Source organism: Ammospiza nelsoni, chromosome Z (genome assembly GCF_027579445.1).
Source record: "Ammospiza nelsoni isolate bAmmNel1 chromosome Z, bAmmNel1.pri, whole genome shotgun sequence".
NCBI lineage: Eukaryota > Metazoa > Chordata > Aves > Passeriformes > Passerellidae > Ammospiza > Ammospiza nelsoni.
Window position 1 is genome coordinate 25,005,211 of NC_080669.1, and position 19,051 is coordinate 25,024,261.

At 37.6% G+C, this 19,051-nt stretch overlaps 1 protein-coding gene across 1 annotated transcript in view; it reads right to left on the bottom strand.

Moving 5' to 3' along the window:
• The window catches only part of LOC132086929 (E3 ubiquitin-protein ligase KCMF1-like), a 45,569-nt gene that overhangs the window by 8,201 nt on the left and 18,317 nt on the right, over positions 1 to 19,051 (bottom strand). Inside the window, 2 exon segments of the mRNA XM_059492897.1 lie at positions 6,343 to 6,482; positions 14,151 to 14,318. Of these exon segments, the coding sequence (XP_059348880.1) occupies positions 6,343 to 6,482; positions 14,151 to 14,318 (308 nt within the window).

Sequence of the window (19,051 nt, forward strand, 5' to 3'; positions counted from 1 at the left end):
TAGGACTCTCAAAATCAATTTGCAATGTCTTGAAAGTTAGCATTTTTGCATGCCAATTCTGCCAGAGACAGTAGAGTTGAATCATACAGGAATGCTATTTGCCTGCTTGACACTCATCCCAGCAGAGGAATCAGAATGAAACTGCCCATATTTGCTAAGTATCAAGCTGAGACCATCCCACTCAGGCAGTATAGGTTTGGCAAAGAAGGGCTGGTCTCCATACTCCTCTCCACAACAGTATTTTCTGAGCAAGTACTGAGATCTCTCTTTGGTTTTGGGGCCCACTTCAGAGTTTTTGGTTGGCAGGTTTTGTTTGTTTTGTTTTTTGAACTGAAATACAGTTAAATAAGCAGGCAAACCTCACCACTACTATTGCAATAATTATGACTTGTTCTTTCAATGACTCCACAAACAGCATCATCTTCCATTTTTCTTTCATTTTTCATGTGTATACTTAAGCTGTTGAGTGTAGGTCTCAAAAGACCATGAGCATTAAGAACACCTGTATAAAAGAACACACATCTATTGTACTCTCATGGAGGTGAGAACAAGGTCTTGAAATAAATTTACTATAAAATCTCAGCTTTCAACAGGAGCTGCTGCATCTAATTCCACTTTCATTTTAGTGGCCAGTTCTGAAAAGAAAACCAGACATTTTAAAAGCTTTTTGCTACAACTCCTCCCCTTTTATTTTCAATGTTCAGCATGTCTCTCCACAGATTTTTCACCACTACAGATGCCAAGCCAGTGCACTACAGGGCATATCCTATCACAGCATAATATAATAAATACTCAACTATGCCAACATATCAAAGCTACCGTGTAGAAATGGATGTGTATTGGACAGATAGTTGTGAATTCCCTAAACTTCATTAGACCTGCTAAATCTTCTCATATCAAAAGAATGCAAGACCATCAAAGCAATCTTCTTTTATTTAAGCTACTCTGAGGAAGCAGAAACCCAATACAAGAAGAACAGCCCACTCCAGAAATCAGGAAATCACCAGAAATTTCTTTGTTAACATGACAAAGATTTGTGAATATACTCAGACCTCAGAAAAACATCAGTTTTGAAAAGGTTATAATGAATATTGAGTAAGAAGGAATCAAAGTATCCCAGCCCTAAATCTAAATATCAACTAAACTTTCAAGAACTCCTGACTAGGTAGAGTTACCTAAATACTGTTATGCACAAACAACAATTTAACAACAAGTTAAGCATAAGCTCTGACAGAGCCACAACAAAGACTGCTAGATCACTGATTAAGCGTGACACAGCTAAAGGTCACTGTTAATTATAACATGCATGAACGAATGGGACAGACGAAAGGCAAATGCTGTCAGAATTTTCTCTTGAATTTATGAGCATTTGTATTAAGAAATCATTGTGCAACCCTGAATGATGAAAGGCCTAAGTCAATCCCCCTAACAGAACAATGCCAGTTTCCAGAACTGTCCTTGTATTAGCACTACTTCCGCATTTACATACAAAGTAACCACTTTAGGTCAACACTTCTGTAACCTCAACAAGAATCACTGGGATCTTAGAGGATGAACAGGGACATTGAGACTGACTCAGATTGTCCATTCATTACTGCAAGAAAAAGCTCTCTCCAGTTTTACCACTGAAGTATCAACAACAGAGTGCTTACAATTCATCTACAAGGGGCCTAGTAATGCCTTCCCGAGGTTGAGAAAGCTGCTGCAGTGCAAAGTAATAGCAGAAAATTAGCATCTCTGTTATGAAAGAAGACTGAAGAGATGGCATTTTATGAAGTCTACAAAATCTGTTTTTATTTACAATGTTAGCAGACTTCTAGTTGAGCACTGCATTCCATCTTGACCAGTCCAACTAACCTGAAACTTCCAATACCAACAAAAACAATCATTATACCGACTTCCAGATTCATCTGCCTTACAACTCTAAACCATTGTCCCTAGACATTATATGGGTGAAGAAATACTGGTTCTATAAAAGAGAAGAGGCTGGCTCTTTGAACAGGAAAGACAGAGCTGCATCCCAGCTGCTGTCTCACTTTGCCCTGTAAGTGAGAGAGCAGCTGGGGTACATTAAAAGCACTGTCTAGATGGAAGATGACCTGATGGAGATCTTACATGTTGGAATTAAGAAGAGAACACACAAAGGGGATGTTATTGGGCATGTCGTCTATAGGCCACCTGACCACGAGGAACAAACAGATCAGGCCCTCTAGAGACACAGAGCAGCTGCCTCACACTTGCAGGACCTGATCCTTGTGGAGGTCTTCAACCACTCTAGCATCTCTTGGAAGGACAGTACAGCATGACTGCAATCCAAGAAGCTCCTGAAGTGCTTTCAAGGTAACTCCCTCCTCCAAGTGACAAAGGAGCACACAAGGAGAGGTGCAATACGGGACTTCATAATTACCAACAAGAGGGCCTCAGTTGGGATGTGAGGGTCAAAGAAAGCCTTGGCTGCACTAACCTCGACATAGTGCAGTTTGAGATCCCTAGGGCAGGGAGAAGATCAAAAACAAGCTCATGACCCTGGACCTCAGCAAAGCAAACTTTGGCCTCTTAAAATATCTGCTCAGAGGAGTCCCATGATGTACAAACCAGGAGAGTAAATGGGCCCAAGAAAGCCCGTTAATATTGGAAGATCATTCCCTCCCAAACTCAAGAGCTCTCCATCCCACTGAAGACGAAGTTAGGCAAAAATGCCAGGGAGCCTTCGTGGATGATCAAGATACTCCTGGACAAATTCAAACACAAAAAGAAAACATACAGAGGTCACCCTCCTAGGGTAAGCCACAGCACAGCCTACCATTAAGCATTATTATTACGCATAATCACAGGGCAATGTAAGTAAAGCTAAAGCCCAAATGGAACTCAATCAGGCAAGTAACATCCAAGGTAACAAGAAGATCTTCTAGAAGTGCATAGGAAATAAAAAGAAAACTACGGAAAATGTGTGCCCATTGCTCAAAAGACATTAGGCCTAGTTACACAGGACATAGAAGAGGTTGAAGTACTGAATAACTCCTTTGCTATAGTCTTTACCGGCAAGACTGGTCTTTAGCAACTCCAGGCCCCAGAGAGCAGGGGAAAAGTCTGAAGTACTGAAGACATTCCCCTGCTGGAAGAGGATTACTCTGCAGAATACTTATGTGAACTGGAATACATAAACCCACAGGCTGTGATGCACCAAGAGGTGCTGATTGAGCTGGCAGATGCCACTGTGAGCCTCTTAGTCTCTGAACTATCATGGTGACTGGGTGAGGTGCCTGAGGACGGGAGCAAAGGAAATTTCACTCCTATCTTAAAGGCAGGCAAGTAAGAGGAGGACCTAGGGAACTACAGGCTGGTCGGCTTGCTCTGATCCCTGGGAAAGTGAGGAAACTATTGTTAACTATTTTTAGGCATTATTAAAGACAAGAAAATCAACAGCAGTCAGCACTGGCTTCACAAAAGGGAAGACACACTTCACCAATTTGACAAACTTCAGCGCTGAAGTGTCTGGCCTGGAGGATGACTGAAGTGTAGGGGAAATTGCCTACCTGGACTTCAAGTAAGACCACTGACACTGCCTCTCACACGATGTTCAAAGTTAAGTTGCTGATGCTCAGGATGGATAAACAGAGAGTGAGGCGGAGTGAAAACTGTCTCAGTGAATGGGCTCAGAGGATAGTGATCAGTGGGAATTCTGGTGATTACACAACACTAGGAGAAGCGGCTGATACCCGAGGGACCTATGCTGCCATACAGAGTGACCTTAAAAAACTGAAGAAATGGGACAACAAGAACCTCATAAAGGGGAAGTACAATGTCTTGCACCTGGGCAGGAATAGCCTCAGGAATCAGTACACTGGAGACAAGTCATACAGAATACAGCTTTGCAGCAAAGGACCTGGGGTTCTGGTGGACCATGGGCCAGCAGTGTGCTCTTGTGGCAAAGAAAGCAAGTGGTGTTCTGGGCTACACTGAACAGACAGCTGCCAGCAGGTCAAGGATTGTGATCCTTTGCCTTAACCCAGGACCAGGGCCCAGTTTTTAGCTCCACACATGCACACACTGAAAAAAGCTCAGTAGATGGTTACAAAGAGGAAGGGAGGAAAGGCTGAGAAAGATGGAACTGTTCAGCCTGGAGAAGGGTAGGGTAATGGGGGACAGACCTTAGGAATATCCACGAATATCTGAAGGGAATCTGAAAGGATGATGGACCCATGCAATGGCAGGATGAAACACAGTGGGCATAAATTCAAATGCAGGAATTCCTCATAAACATCAGGAACCACTGAAACATTTTTCACTGTGAGGATCACCAACCACAAGTCACCCAGAGATTTAACTGTGGAGTCACTATTAAAGAACTGGTCCTGTGTGGACATGGTCCTGAGCAACCATGGCTGTACATGGTCCTGTACATGGTTGCTCAGGACATGTACAGCCATGGTTGCTGTACATGGTCCTGCTCAAGATGACCTCCAGAGGTCCCTTTCAACCTCACTCAGACTGTGATTCCTTTCTGCAGATACCTTCCACTGTGGTACTTATCAATGCCTACATCTGAGAAAAATCAGCAGAAAAGTGAACTTATCTGCATTGTTCTGAACATAAAAATGGCAAAATTTACCAGATGAAAAAATATTTTGCTTATCCTTTGAAACACTTTTGGGGGCAAAAAGCCTTTAAAATATAAATAATTCTGTCCCTGTAAAGTTCCCTTACATCCCTAAAAATACATATCTAAAATAAAACACATCTTCAAAGGACTACAAGCTCAGTATCTAAACATAAGTAATTGTCTGAAAGTCTATCACCACAAATATTTAGAATCCATAATACTTTCCTCTTTACTAGTCTTGTAGCTCTTCAATATCCCAATAAGGGTACAGTACCCAAACAATTTTAGGTGCAGGCACCTAAAATTTATCTGGCATTTGTGATAAATGTGTACATTTATCACAAATGCCAGATTCAAAACTTAGCACAAACAGTAACAGTCATATTAAAAGATTAAAATATTGTCCTTTATCATTGTTTGAAACAACGATACAGCAGTGTTGCAGACTGATGTATAAACAGAAAAGTTTTGTGGGATCATTGCTTTTTTACACATATAACTCAGGATTTACCAGAGTAGCAGCTGTCAAGAATCACAAATTTAGGCTTTATGTGTGGTGTTCTAGAAGTCACAACTGCAAACAAGGGCATGTCAAGTTTTAAAACCCAGGATCTGTGAACACTTAGTGTTAGGAACATATCACTGACATCAAGTGGTGCAAATCAGAACTGCAATACCAAGCCACCAAAAAAAAATAGTCATCCAAATGCAGAACTTGCAGCAGTTGATGCTATGTTTGGAAGTGGCAAAGTTCAAGAAAACCTCAGAGAGACTGTAAAAATTGCAGCATGTCACTGAGTTAAATCATACATCACAGTGTGACTGATTGTGAAGTAACCACTTCTTGTGTTTTTACGAAAGATTGTAACACCTTTGAATCCCCAAAAATGTGAACAAACACCCTTTCACATCACCTCTTAACTCAAGTTCCTTATTAGGTTTGAAGAGTCATTCATTTTCTTCCACAGAATTCTTTGAAAATTAAGAAAACTAGAAGATTAGAATAGAGAACCTATTTATAACTAATTTCACACAATGCATGAGTGATGAGTAATCCACTTCAAGCACCACTTTTTATCTAGGGGTCTAGGGTAAAACAGTTAAACACAGAACAGCATGCTCCATGTAATTCTGCTAAACCACTAACTCAGTTTCTCCTATTCCCAAGGTCCATCAAGACAGTGAGAGTTAACATCTCCAATTAAATTACTTCTGTTGAAACTTGTTTAAGAAGTGCATTTTAAACAATTGATGGTTAGGGATGGGGGAAAACCACCTCCTTTGACAAAAGTAGTTTAAAATAATCATAGAATTCTGCTGCATAAAATAAGAGGTTCATTAAAATTAGAAAACATAAACTATCTACATGTCTTCCTCTCTCTTACAGTTACAAAAGACTGGCATAGCTGTAAGCTAGCAAAATAATTATACACTAATTACGAAAAGGGAGACACAGCTCGACAGAGCAACAACATTCTAAATTTTGTCTTACAGTATAACAATCTCCTAAACATGGCGGCCTTTGCATCAGAACAACAAACAAAAACTCTAAAAGAAGGAAGCAAGCTCATGATACCCGTAAATCATAGAATTTTGATGTCATTCTCAAATGTAGGTGTTTTCTCTTCAAAGCATTTAAATGAATACACACTTCAAGAAAGAACAGAAAGACAATATTTCAGAAATGAGACTATTTAAAATATACTTCCACCATTAAAGCAAGTTCTGAGGCTCCTTACCACTTCTGTTGATGTTTCTGCATGCTCGGAAGTAACATGTTCTTGAAGAGATGTTTCCGTGTAACCCATTTTCCCACAATAAGGACAAGTGAAAGACTGTGGCTGCTCTACAGAGAAAGCTTCCCCACCATAGTACAAATCTGAAACAGGAAGAAATTAAATAGAGGTTACTTTAAAGCAGTATCACCATTAATTTTGTTCACATCAACCTCAGTTTATACATGTACTTCACTATAAGCCTGGCTAAATTAAATTAGTTTTTTCACTGAAATGGCTATATTCAGGAGGGGTTTAGTTACTGATTAAAAAAAACAGAGACTACATTTAATTTTGATTAGCAGACATAACTTAGTTTTCTAATATTTACTAGGAAAAAAGACTTCCATCATGATGCTGCTGATACTGCCAAACTTTCACTTTTCCACTACTGTTCTTATCCCACATACAAGGTCAACTATGGTATGATATTTTTTATGATGACATTTCAGAAGCTGAACTCTTGACAAAACCTCAAATTCAGACCAAAATTTAGAAGGTCTCGGTGACACCAAATGTCAGTATTTATGCTATAACTGAACCTCTGCTTTGCAGTAAGCAGTTTCAGAAATGTCTCAATTATATAACATAGAAGTTTCATAATGGAAAAGGAATCTGTTAAACACTGGCTTCGACTTTTAGATGTAGTGAATGTGAGCACTTGTGCATCACTGATGAAAAGTAGGCACTTTTAAGCTGCTAACATAGAAGTTCCCCAAACTTCAGATGAAATTTTATTAAACCATGCAAGAAGAGAACATTATTCTCTCTCATCCTCTACAGGTATTTTATATTTTACAGGAAACATGAATAAGCTTCTCATTCACATCAATATTAAAAACAAATCCTAAAAAACCAACCAAACAAGAAAACCTCTTAAATGTCAGATTGCTTAAAAACCTCTACCTATGAAACTCACTGAGAATGAACGTATGTATTTTCAAGTAAGGCAACAGTACCAACTCCAGCTCCACACCTGAGCAAAAGGCCCAGGGCCGCAACCCATCTGAAGAGAGTTGTAAATAGATGAGCAGGCACATAGAGGTATCTTTTCCTTGGATACACTGTTAGCTCAATCCAGATACCAAGAATTTTAGCAGTACACACAGTTCTATCACAGAGGGGGGAGGTCTGATAAGACTGTCAAATCCTGTGTTGCTCCTTGTTTTCAAAGAATACAAAAACCCCATTTATTCACTAATAAAATAAAAATCTGAGTTCTCTGCAGTCTCCTGATTATACCTCTGGCATATTCTCCCATTCATACCTCCTTCCACATCCTTCTTTTAATATACATCAAACAGACATGAGAATGCCAAACAAATATGACTTTGTCTGGAAAGAGAAATATTAAGAAGCATGTAGAAGTTAAAGCTGGAAAATCTAAATATTTTTCCTTTCAAGTATACACCTCCCTTCTTTTTTCCTTTTCAACTTTAATCTCGCTTACAACCAAAAGCTCTTTTCTAACGTGAAATACAGATCACCAGATGAATTTTCTCTTAAATAAAAATCTAAGTTAAAATATAAATAAATAAAAATCTAAAGTTAAAAGTAAATAAAGTAAATAAAGTAAATAAAGTAAATAAAGTAAATAAAAAGTAAAGTAAATAAAGTAAATAAATAAAAGTAAATAAAGTAAATAAATAAAAATCTAAAGTAAATAAATAAAAATCTAAGTTAAAAAAATAAGGTTGGTTATCAAGTGAATCTTTGTGTCTGATTTTAGCACTGAAGGTACTGAACGGGTATTTCTACACCTGTTCTTTCTACAAGCACATAAAAAATCCTACAATTATGAAGTCATGTCCCCAACTACCAAGGGGTCCTTTGCTAATGAAGTTAACTAAGAATTAGAGGCAATATGGGAAGAAACAGAAACACCATGCTTCCCTGGCTGCAGAAATAAAGCAACCTACAACTGTGTTACCATTTTTCATTTACAAATCTATCAGTTTAGAATGCAATGTGCCCATGATTGAAGAATTGTTTCTTTTGACCACAAAGAAATCTTTCAGATTCTGAAATTTTTGTTCATTTCAAAGACAAAAGCAGGAGTCCATAATTCTTCAAACTCCTCTAGACCCTCTGTTCAAGATGTCCAGGAAGACAAGTAAAAGTATTTGGTAAAGAAGTAAAACAAGATTCAGTTGCATCCCTCTAGGCTAAGATTCGTGACCTATATTCCTTATCAATTAGGGGAGGAATACAAAGGAGCAGAAGGATCACAACACTGTCTGATGAGGACCCAATAGTTTATGAAGTCAGTTTTCAAGCACAGCAGTGTTTAGACATTATAGCTTTTCCCTGGTGGGGAAAAAACTCCAAGAAAAAACCTGAATTAAATGTGAAAATACAACCAAAACCATCAGCAGTTTTGCTTTTCTATCCATCTATAGCTACAAAAGTTAAATGTATACTTAATATTAAAATCTAACTAGCACATTCTTAAAATTGGTAGGAGGTTAGTGACAAAACAGAAATATCACAGAATTTCTTAGACAAAAATCAATCTTTCAAAGAGACATCTGATTCAGGATTACATTTTCTAAAAGCCTGTATTTTTTATTAAGACATAATTCTTTACAAGAGTACACAGCAGTATAGAATTGTAGTTTCACTTTTCTTCATATAAGTAATATGATTTCAATGTGATATATATAGAGATAAAAATGTTGGTACGATACAAGTATAGTGTACTTACTTAATCTTCTTCAAAGTTTGAAGAAACCAAATGGTGGCAACACACCATTTAACAAAACAAAGTATATATGTTCTTGTATCATTTATCAAGCAGCCATATTATCCTCAAAGCTGCTTCAGAATCTTGATCCAAAAAAATGACAATGCTCAGACTTAGCATGATACACATTTAGCACACATATATTGCTCCAGTGTGTGAAAAAAAAAAAAAAAAATTAAAAAACCCACAAAAGTATCAAGCTGAATTCTGGTGAATCCAGTCATTCCCACACTACATATTATTATGGTACCCATTATTTAATCAGTTCCCTCTGCCTAGGGAACAAAGGTGGCAGGATCTGTCTGTGGGGCACAAAAGGTGGCAGGATCTTCTGTCACACAAGCACCTTAGCTGACAAGTGAAGGCACTTCTGAAACATGGCAGATTCTGTACTTTGATGAAGGTAACACAATGAGATTTCTGGCGAGAATCCTACTAACAATTTGTATTACTTTCTTTGTCAGTGTAGTCACTTTAAAATGATGTGGTAAAGCACAAGCCACATGCCTAGACCCTAAAGCATCCCAACAGTTTAAAATGCCTTTTTAAGAAAAAGGAAACTAGGAAATTTGCTGTGAACTTCTCTATTGTTCTGACAAATTGATCTACAAAGACCAGAGAAGTACAAGTGTCTGCCTCGTAAGCACATGCCTGTTCTTTACACAGGCCTATTACAATTCTACTCTTGACTCCACAGTTTGACCCTTCTGAAATAAACTAATTGGATTTGTGCTTTAAAGGCCACTTCTCATTACATATTAGACTTGATACTTTTTTTTAAGCTCTGTCCCTCTTACAGCAGCGTAACACTCAGCGTATAATTTTTTCCAGTATCTCTTGTGGGGGCTGAGGAACAACAGCACTGCCATTGTTCTGGACCCCATCTTGCTTAAAAATGAATATATATAGGGTAGAAACTGACTCCTGAAAGATAATTATAGCAACCGGATGGTGCAAAAGTGAACATGCACAGCCAGAAAATACTAGAGCTTTTTACTTGTTTTCAGTGTTCTCATACTGGCTCCTAAATAGTCTGAATCTCAGGGAAAAAAAATCAAAATGTGTCAAGCTGACAACAAAAGCTCTTTCAGCATACCTGAGAAAGTCCACCTTCTTGCAGTATATTCTGCAACATTATTACAGTACCCAGGAACTCTACGAACTGATCGCAACTTTCACAGAGGTAAAGAGCATGTGACTTTTTCTATGCTGAAAGGATCATCCATGCTGGCAGCTGTCCACCACAAACAATCTGGTTGCAGCTTCAGGCAGACTACTTAAGTGAACTCCACTGATACCCACACCTAGACAATGCTGGCTGGAGTGGTGGTGGGGTTTAATGGTACAGGGCCCTTATCATCATAGCAGATGGATTTTGGGCAAATGATTCATGATCTTCACGTGCACTTTTAAAATCAGAAAAATGACAGCGACTTCCTTGGAAGTACTTGCATCAGTTTTGCAACAGAGAGATTCCCCATTCTGCTTCCTTTTCCTTGATAAAATACTCATTTTTCACTAGCTGTCCATTTTCCTCCATATCATAAGCAAAAACTGTAAGTTTACTGCTATTAAAATATTTTCATATTGAAACAAACCTGTCTACAGATGACAGTATTGCAGTTTGTCACTAGCCAAGCAAACCACAATTCACACACCCAGTTACACTAACAGCCTTCCAGTTTGTGTTTCTAGTAACATCTTCCTTACTTAAGAACTTTCCCTACTCATACTGTCATCACTGCAAACACTCTTCTTTCATTTGACTTGCCACATCACCTGGAAACTACTGAAGACTTTATTAGTTCTGGGCTTGTTTCAGCTGGGATACAGTTAGTTCTTCTTCACAATCAGAAGTATGGGGCTATCTTTTGGATTTGTGTTGAACACAGGGCTGATAACATCGAGATGTTTTTGTTACTGCTGAACAGGGCTTATACAGAGCCAAGGCCTTTTCTGCTTTTTGCACTGCTACAATAATGAGGAAGTTGGGATGCATGGCAGATTGGGAGGAGACACAGTCAGGACAGGTCACCTCAACTGACCAAAGGGAGATTCTGGACCATAATGATACCTATGTTCAGGATATAATGTATATGAAGGGGGAAAGAAGGAGGAAGAGGGCATATTTGAAGTGATGCTGTTTGTCCTCCCAAGCCACCATGAGGCATGATGAGACCCTGCTCTCCAGAGATTTCTGACTACCTGTCTTCCTTGTTTTGCTTTGCTTGCGTGCACCATTTTTGCTTTCCCTATTAAACTGTCTGTCTCAAGACAAGACTTTTCAGCTTTTACCCTTCCAATTCTCTCCCTGATTCTGCTGGTGGAGAATGAGCAAGTGGCTGTGTGGGGCTTGGCTGCTAGCTGGGAATAAACCACTTAGTTGCAAATTTTACCCTTCAGATTATTTTCTTCTCAGACATTAATATCTGACCTTGGTGATTTTTAATATCCACTAATACAACTATCCTAACAACCCCAAATCGGGTACTTTTAAATTACTTCTACCATTTATTATTGATTTTTTAATAAAATTTAACATTTCTTTGCGTTTAATTTTATTAAATGTTCCTCAAAGTCACATGATCTCCTTGACCACACAAGGCCCTCTGAAAAGTCACCAGTTTCTTTAAGCATCTGCACAATACTGTAATGCACACGCCTTTAGGTGTATTCTATTCTAAATCTAGAGTATTCTAGAACTCTAAAATCAAAACATTTTATGAATGATGTCTCAACTCTAAGGAATATATCATTATCAATTTTTCCAATTCATTCTCCATTCTATAAGCTTGTAAGGTCAGTAGTAATTCTACGCCATCAGACTTTGCCATGGCTCACAATTTGCTGATAGTAATTGTTCTGCAGAGTTACTCAAACCAGAAGTTTTACTGTAGAGCTGAGCTGCAGTATTTTCTTTCCTGATACTAGTATTGTGGGAGCAATACTTAGATATCTAGCCATATGAAATTTACATACCTTGTTCTCTTATTTTCATTTAGAGAATAAACAGCATAAACACCAAGCAAAATAGAAGTTGCCCTTCAAATCCCATTACCCATCTCAATACTTCACTGTGAACCTTCTTAATGCATACTTAAATAGCAAAAAATAACCCCTGTGTCTCTACAACACACACACATAAAAGGAATTAAGCCAAAGGTACATTTATCAAAGATAACTGAAAGAGAAGTACTCAAGTTGCAAGAAACAAAACATAATTCTTAGTCATTCTCAGTTTCCAATTATAGGCATTTTTTGCAAAAAAGTATAATTTAGAACAAGCTCTCATTGCAGCACACTGAAATCTGTGATATTTAATGTTAGTATGTTTCAGTCTTCTTACTCCCGTGATGAGTATTCAGTACTTATAGCAATGCTGTCCTTTTAGCCCATATCTAATATCCAAAAATACTTGTTGTTAACAGATTAAGAAGTTTCAACTGTGCATTTGAAACAGTGACCTCAATCACTAATACCATACACAAAGGAATAAAGAAAAGCCAGACAAGAAACATGTAAGTTAAAATAGGGGCATGTATTTTTGATAATGCAATAAATTATTTCCTTTTGAAATACCGACTCCCATGATCTGGATTTCTGAAGTCATGACCAGGCAGTCTCAGGGCAAGAGGTGCCCTGAGAATGAAAAGTAAAACTGAAGACAGCTTCATATAAAGGCTGTTTTAAGAAACTGCATGTTTCTATACATAGCTATTCTCAAAATGTTAGACCTATAAAGTATAAATTTTACCTCTGTTCTAATCAAAAAGGTAAAGAAGTTAAGACTTTTGAGAAGCCATCATATTTAAAGGATTCAAAAAATGAAGATTACAGCTACAAGCACTAGGAAAAATACTGAAATGCTAGTCCCATGTGTTTGACATCAAAAGAAAATACATGTCCAGCATCAGCAACATCACGGAGCAGCGGATTGTCACAAAATCATTTCTCACAAGTTACAACCTATTTCAACTACAATGCAAGAGAAACAACAAAGTAGACAGGACATATTACAGATAGGCAATATGATAATTGACTCTTGCAATAAGGGGATGAATATTGTGTGTATGTTAAGAGAAGTTTTATTGATGTGTGGTTATGTTATGGTGGTTATGTTATTACGGTTATGTTATTGTTTAGATGTCCACTGTTATGCCCATGATCCCCTCTCCCCCCTCTGTGTTGTTGCCACCGGACAGCCTGCATTGTCCAGGACACCTGGAGAGAAGGCGTGTCCATGTTCCCCTTGCACGGGCAGCTGAGAATGGGAAAACTGTGTTGGTAGGGGGGTGTGGCATGACAACACCTGACCCCCAATCAAGCTGCAAGAAAGCCGTCTCCACCAATAGACAGCGAAGAAGAGTTGACTGACAGACTTTGGGAGGGTCCAGGAGCAGCCATTACGCTCCCAGCACTGTCCTTTTTCCTTATTCAGTCCTTTGTTGTATTTTGTTAAGGGTTAATAAACCTTTGAAATTTTTTAAGTGAGCGGTCATTCCTCAAAGACACAAGAACAATTATTATTTATTTTAAATACTCACAAGGCTTTACAGTTAGAAATAACTCTTGGATTAGGAGATCTACAAAGGAATTCCAAAAAGACTACATTCTAGTCCTTACCACTAATCTCTCATACTCATTACAGCCCATCACTACCTTTCCTATATTTACAGGTTCACAAAAACTACAAATGAACTACCTTCCTACAAAATCTCACCAGGATTTTTTTTCTGCTTGTAGATTGTGGCACTTTTAACAGGTAGTAACTGTTATTAAGTGTATTTATTAGTTTGATAATCTGCTGTAACCAGACCAAAATAACAAAATCAGAAATACATATGCAGCAGTTAAACAAAAAAGCAGTTCTTCTATCAAAGAAAACATGCCTACCTATCAGAACTCAAGAACTTAGCCCGTATTTTTAGTGCACTAACAGGGGAAGTGATAATTAGAAACATGAAAATCAGCATTATGGTTGTGGACACAATACAGCAACAAATTACTGGAGTTTAAAATGATCACTTACCAAAATCTACTCTTGTTAGTATGCACTGCATTGGATGGTCAGTTGTATGCCTTGTTGTTGTTGCACCACTTTCATAACAAGTTGCACACAGATCGTAATCGTAGCAAATTAAACACTTGTACCGGCGACCTCGAAAATTTCCTTTTAAACATGCATCACAGCTGACACCTGTAAACAAATAAAATTGTTTTAAGACAGCAACAAATGCACTTATTTTTTATGAGGAAGATTTTTTGTTATTGCCTCTCAATAACTACTAAGAGTCAACCATGTCTGACATGTGCAGCTGATACAAGACTCAAATTTTTAAAAGCATCTTTAAAAGACACCGTTCTCCCAAAATTAGGATCTTGAATTCTTGAGGCACACTTAAGCACCTGAAAGAATAACAGGTTAAGTTCTAAAAGCTCTTTGGCTGCATCTTCCTACAGACATCTTTACCTAACACTATCAACTGGTATTGTGACTGTTCAGTCAGGAATTGTGCCCTTTTAAAAGCTAAACTGTATAATGGCTGACCGAGAGGAAAGAAAAACAACAATCAAATCAACCACTGCCAAAAACATACTAGTTTTTTTGCCTTTAATTCAACACTTCCTAATATTTTAATTCTGAATAACATAATAGCCAGACATTTTATATGGTATAGAAATTAGAATGTTTTCCCATGCTCTTTTAATTTAGCCTGCATCAGTTCTCTCCATTCTATTTCTCCTTTAAACTCATTCTTTGCAATGTAAAGTTGTCACACTTGCGTGTGTATGTGACAAAGGTTTTATAGCTTCAAGAAGTTTTCATTTTTCTCTGTACGGCTCCAGTTCTCTCTGGATTGCCTGGTTAAGTGCAGAAATGGCATCATCTTGTAACCTGCAAAGGCTAACACAAATGTCTTTCAACTGCAGCAGCAAATTAAGGGCCTTCACAAAAGAAACTACAGTGTAAAACTAAGGCAGGATTTGGATCAACACCTTCTTTTGCCATCACTTAAGATTTCTTCTTCACAGTCTGGCAAAAGCAGAGACAATTTTAGAGCAAAATGCCAGAACAAAAGAGTCATATTAGCCATATCCCTAGTGTTTTTTTAAGCCTAGTTGTCAGAGGACTGCTATGAGTTACAGAATTTTTTTTGCGTTTGTTTTTACTACTCCACTCGGTAGCATCTAACATAAGCTTTACTACAAGTAATTCAGAAACACATTAATACACAATTTCTTTTAAATCTCCCCAACCTGTCCAAACAATTGCCTCATTACATACAGAGGTGCAGTGAGCAAAATTATTTTATCATTTTTGCCTTTAGTTTCTCCACCTACAAAGACAGCTTCATGCACTAATAGCTTCTAATGTCTAAGCATGGTGCTTACATGAATACTGAACCTATTTTTTATTCACCTCACTGCTTATATATTGTGCAAGCATCACTCTACATGGAATAGCATATTAGAAGAAAGTATCTCCAGAATCCTTGTTAATAGCTGAACTATATTTTGAGGACGGCATGTTACCATTTTCAAACTTGGTTTGGTTGGCTTAAAAAAGAAAAAAAAAAAAAGGTCTTTCTCCCTTAACTTTCTTTTCCCTGAAGTTTCATCCATCAACTCTGAAGGATTTTTAACAATCTGATGATTTACACACTGACAGCAGGCTAGTTTCTGAGAGCACTTGCTTGCTAAATCTGTAGTCTGAATTTCACTGCTTCAGTTGGTTTGTTTGCTTTTTTCCTCCCACACAGAGACTCATAAATTCTACCTATGCAGCAGGCAGATCTCCCCAACAATGGACGCTGTACATACAACACTTAGCAGCTACTGGCAGCACTGTGAGTCTCTTTGTTGCCTACTAAACCTTCTAGAAAACAGCTGATCAGCAAGTTAGATGTCCCATTGAAAGCAGACTAGTTTAACCTAGAGTTTATGTCAGACACGAACAGCTTTCCAACTGATGTACTAATCCATGCTTCTTCAGAAGGTAGCATTTTTCCCACTCTTTTCATTTAAGCTTGGAATAACTGATTTAATGCAGATGTAAGCCTCTTAGCAACAAACTCCTGTCATGTGTTCTCCCAAACATTTACATCATTCCTACTTCAAGACAGACATTTTTAAGAAGCTCTCATTTACAGATTTTCTTCATATCAATACTTCTCTATCAATGCAGGATGACCCCAATGTAGGGAATAATGTGCTTTGACTCCATGATTTCAGAAGGCTGAACAAATGCTTTATTACGCTATACTATATTGCCTCAATACTATAGTATAACTATTCTAAAGAGATACTAAAGAAAAACCTGTTACCCTTACCAGACAGTCACAACACAGCTTTGACCTAACTGGCCAATCACTCCAAAAAACCATCACTGGAGTCCAATTAACAAATCACTTTTGGTAAACAATCTCCATATCACATTCCACACGGGCCAAACAACAAGAGTAGCAATTAGAGATAATTGTTTTCTCTTCTTTTCTGTGCTTCTCACTGCCTTCCCCAGGAAAAATCCTGGGAGAGAGAATGATGTCTCTCTCTTCAGAGAATGTGAATACCACACTTCTCCACATTATTCCAAACTGCAATCTCCATATATGATGTGATACTAACTTCAGGGAAATTCAGCCATAAATCACAACAATGTTTGTCTTTAAAACTTCAGAACATTTGCAGTAGGAATGTACCAGGTCTTCAAATAACAGATGAACTTTGTTACTTATCATCAATTATTAGAACACCTACAATCTGTTTCAAAGAGAAAAACATATTAACGTAACACATCCCTATGGCTGGTGAAGTCAGACCAAGAGAACAGCATTGTTCTAGAGACATTGTTCTTTCTACATCTCTCAAAGTTGATATTTTACAACAATCACCACATCCTCTGCTCTGAGGAACAGGCTGGCAGTAAGGGATGTACCACATTATGCTTATATCCTTATCTGTAGCAGAGAATGGAAACTGCAAAAGGGAAAATTATGAAATTGAAATTTTGGAGTTAAACACATGGTTAAATCCCCAGACCTTCTCTCAAATCCAGCAGGATCTTTTTTCCAGAAATTATATTACTTATTTTTCCATTTATATAACAGTCTGAGCAAAGTCAGGCCTGACAGTTCTTCCTGTTCCTTTTCAAGCCTATTACTTGGCTGCCAAAATCTTGACTACCTACCCAACATGTGATCTAGAAACTGAAATAACCAAATAATTTCCTCCCACCTTATTCTTCCTATTATAACAAAAGTTTTTGATTGTAATCTTTTACACTTTCCTCTTTATATCAAATTCCAAAATTTAAGTTCATTCTGCCTCAAACCCCCAAAGATAACATTTTATTTAGCACAGCATGTCTTTTAGTATGTGTCTGTCCAACATTTCCCTGCACTTTACATTTTGAAGGTATAGGTATATAACAGATTCAAGACTGTCAGATTAAATAGGATGCATTAAATAGGATGCATCCACATTAATCACGGTTAATTTTGCGACACCCCCCCACACACATTCTGGAGAAGTTCACTTTAAAGCAGGGAACAAAAGTGCAGGACCAGTGTAAAGAAAACCATGAATACTCTGTGACAAGTACTTGCATACACTTCTGGCTTGCAAGAACTGTTACTATTGACTTCTAAAAGACTCACAGAATGAAATCCTATCAACCCCAAAAGACTTGCTCTTCAATGAGAAGTTCTGATTCACTTTATTGAAAATATTGGTTTGGAATGGTAAGAGTAAGAAATATCAATTTTAGTTACAGATCACATTACATCATACATGATATCTGAGGCATCCTCAAATTTTGTTTTATTTTGTTACTGCTGTACAAGTACCAACATACACTGCGTAACACATCACATCTAATTAAAACCTTTCTGATCAGCATAAAATGCTCTTTTAATGCAACACTATTCCAGTAGAGGACAGCATTGTGCTAAAAACCTAAGGAACTTTGATAGTTAAAGGTGAACCAAACATCAGATTCTGAAAGTTTCTTCAGAACTATTCCCTTGCAATATCAACTCTCAGTCTCTCTAGCTTTACTCTGAGTGAAGTGAGTCAGGACATACCCAACAGTCCCATTAATAAAGTATTAATATTTAACCCCTTCACTACAGAAGTCTTACTACATTTATATGAAGCCCACATCTCCCTTTCATCCAGGTCAACTACTTCAGCATTTTACATGTTGAAGGGTTTGTTGAGTGATTCTAGAAAAAAAAAAATGCTCTTTCCCAACAACTTTCATATTTTAATCCGGACAGCCAAACATACTTTGATCTTATGACACTGAACTGGTTTTGCTATAAGTTAACTAAAATGAATGTAATTGGTCCTGGGCTTAATAGATACACCAAAGAGAGCACATACTTTGAATTCTTAACGGAGAGAGAAGAGAATAACATATGTTTCAAATACTGTACACACCAGGATCAATTTGTATTTACAACTGCAAGCAAAGCTATATGGTAACATCAGTGAAAGTGCCTGTAATGTCCTAAGCCATTACTGCCTTGGATAGAAACACATTTGTAAAAAAAGCAAAGGTTTTCTCCCCTACTTAGTGTCCTTGAGAACTAAGGGCAGTCAAAATAATAACAATAATCAGACCCAGAAAAAAAAAATACTTGAAAATTGTAGAAAACTCAGCACTTCTTTTCTTGTAAAGAGCATATGGTCAAAGACGAGTAATATGGACATAGCAAAATAAGTTCCAGCCTCAACATGAGGCCTTGAACTTTATCAATATTTTGAATGTATTGTTAAATTTTTAGAAATTTCCAAGAAAATACCAGTCATTAGCAATACACTAGAAGACATTAGTTTCATGGGTAGTTATTGGCATTTAGCACTCCTGTCAGCAGCTGAATATCCTAAATACAACCTTCTGAATTCAGGTATACTGTTTTTTGTTCA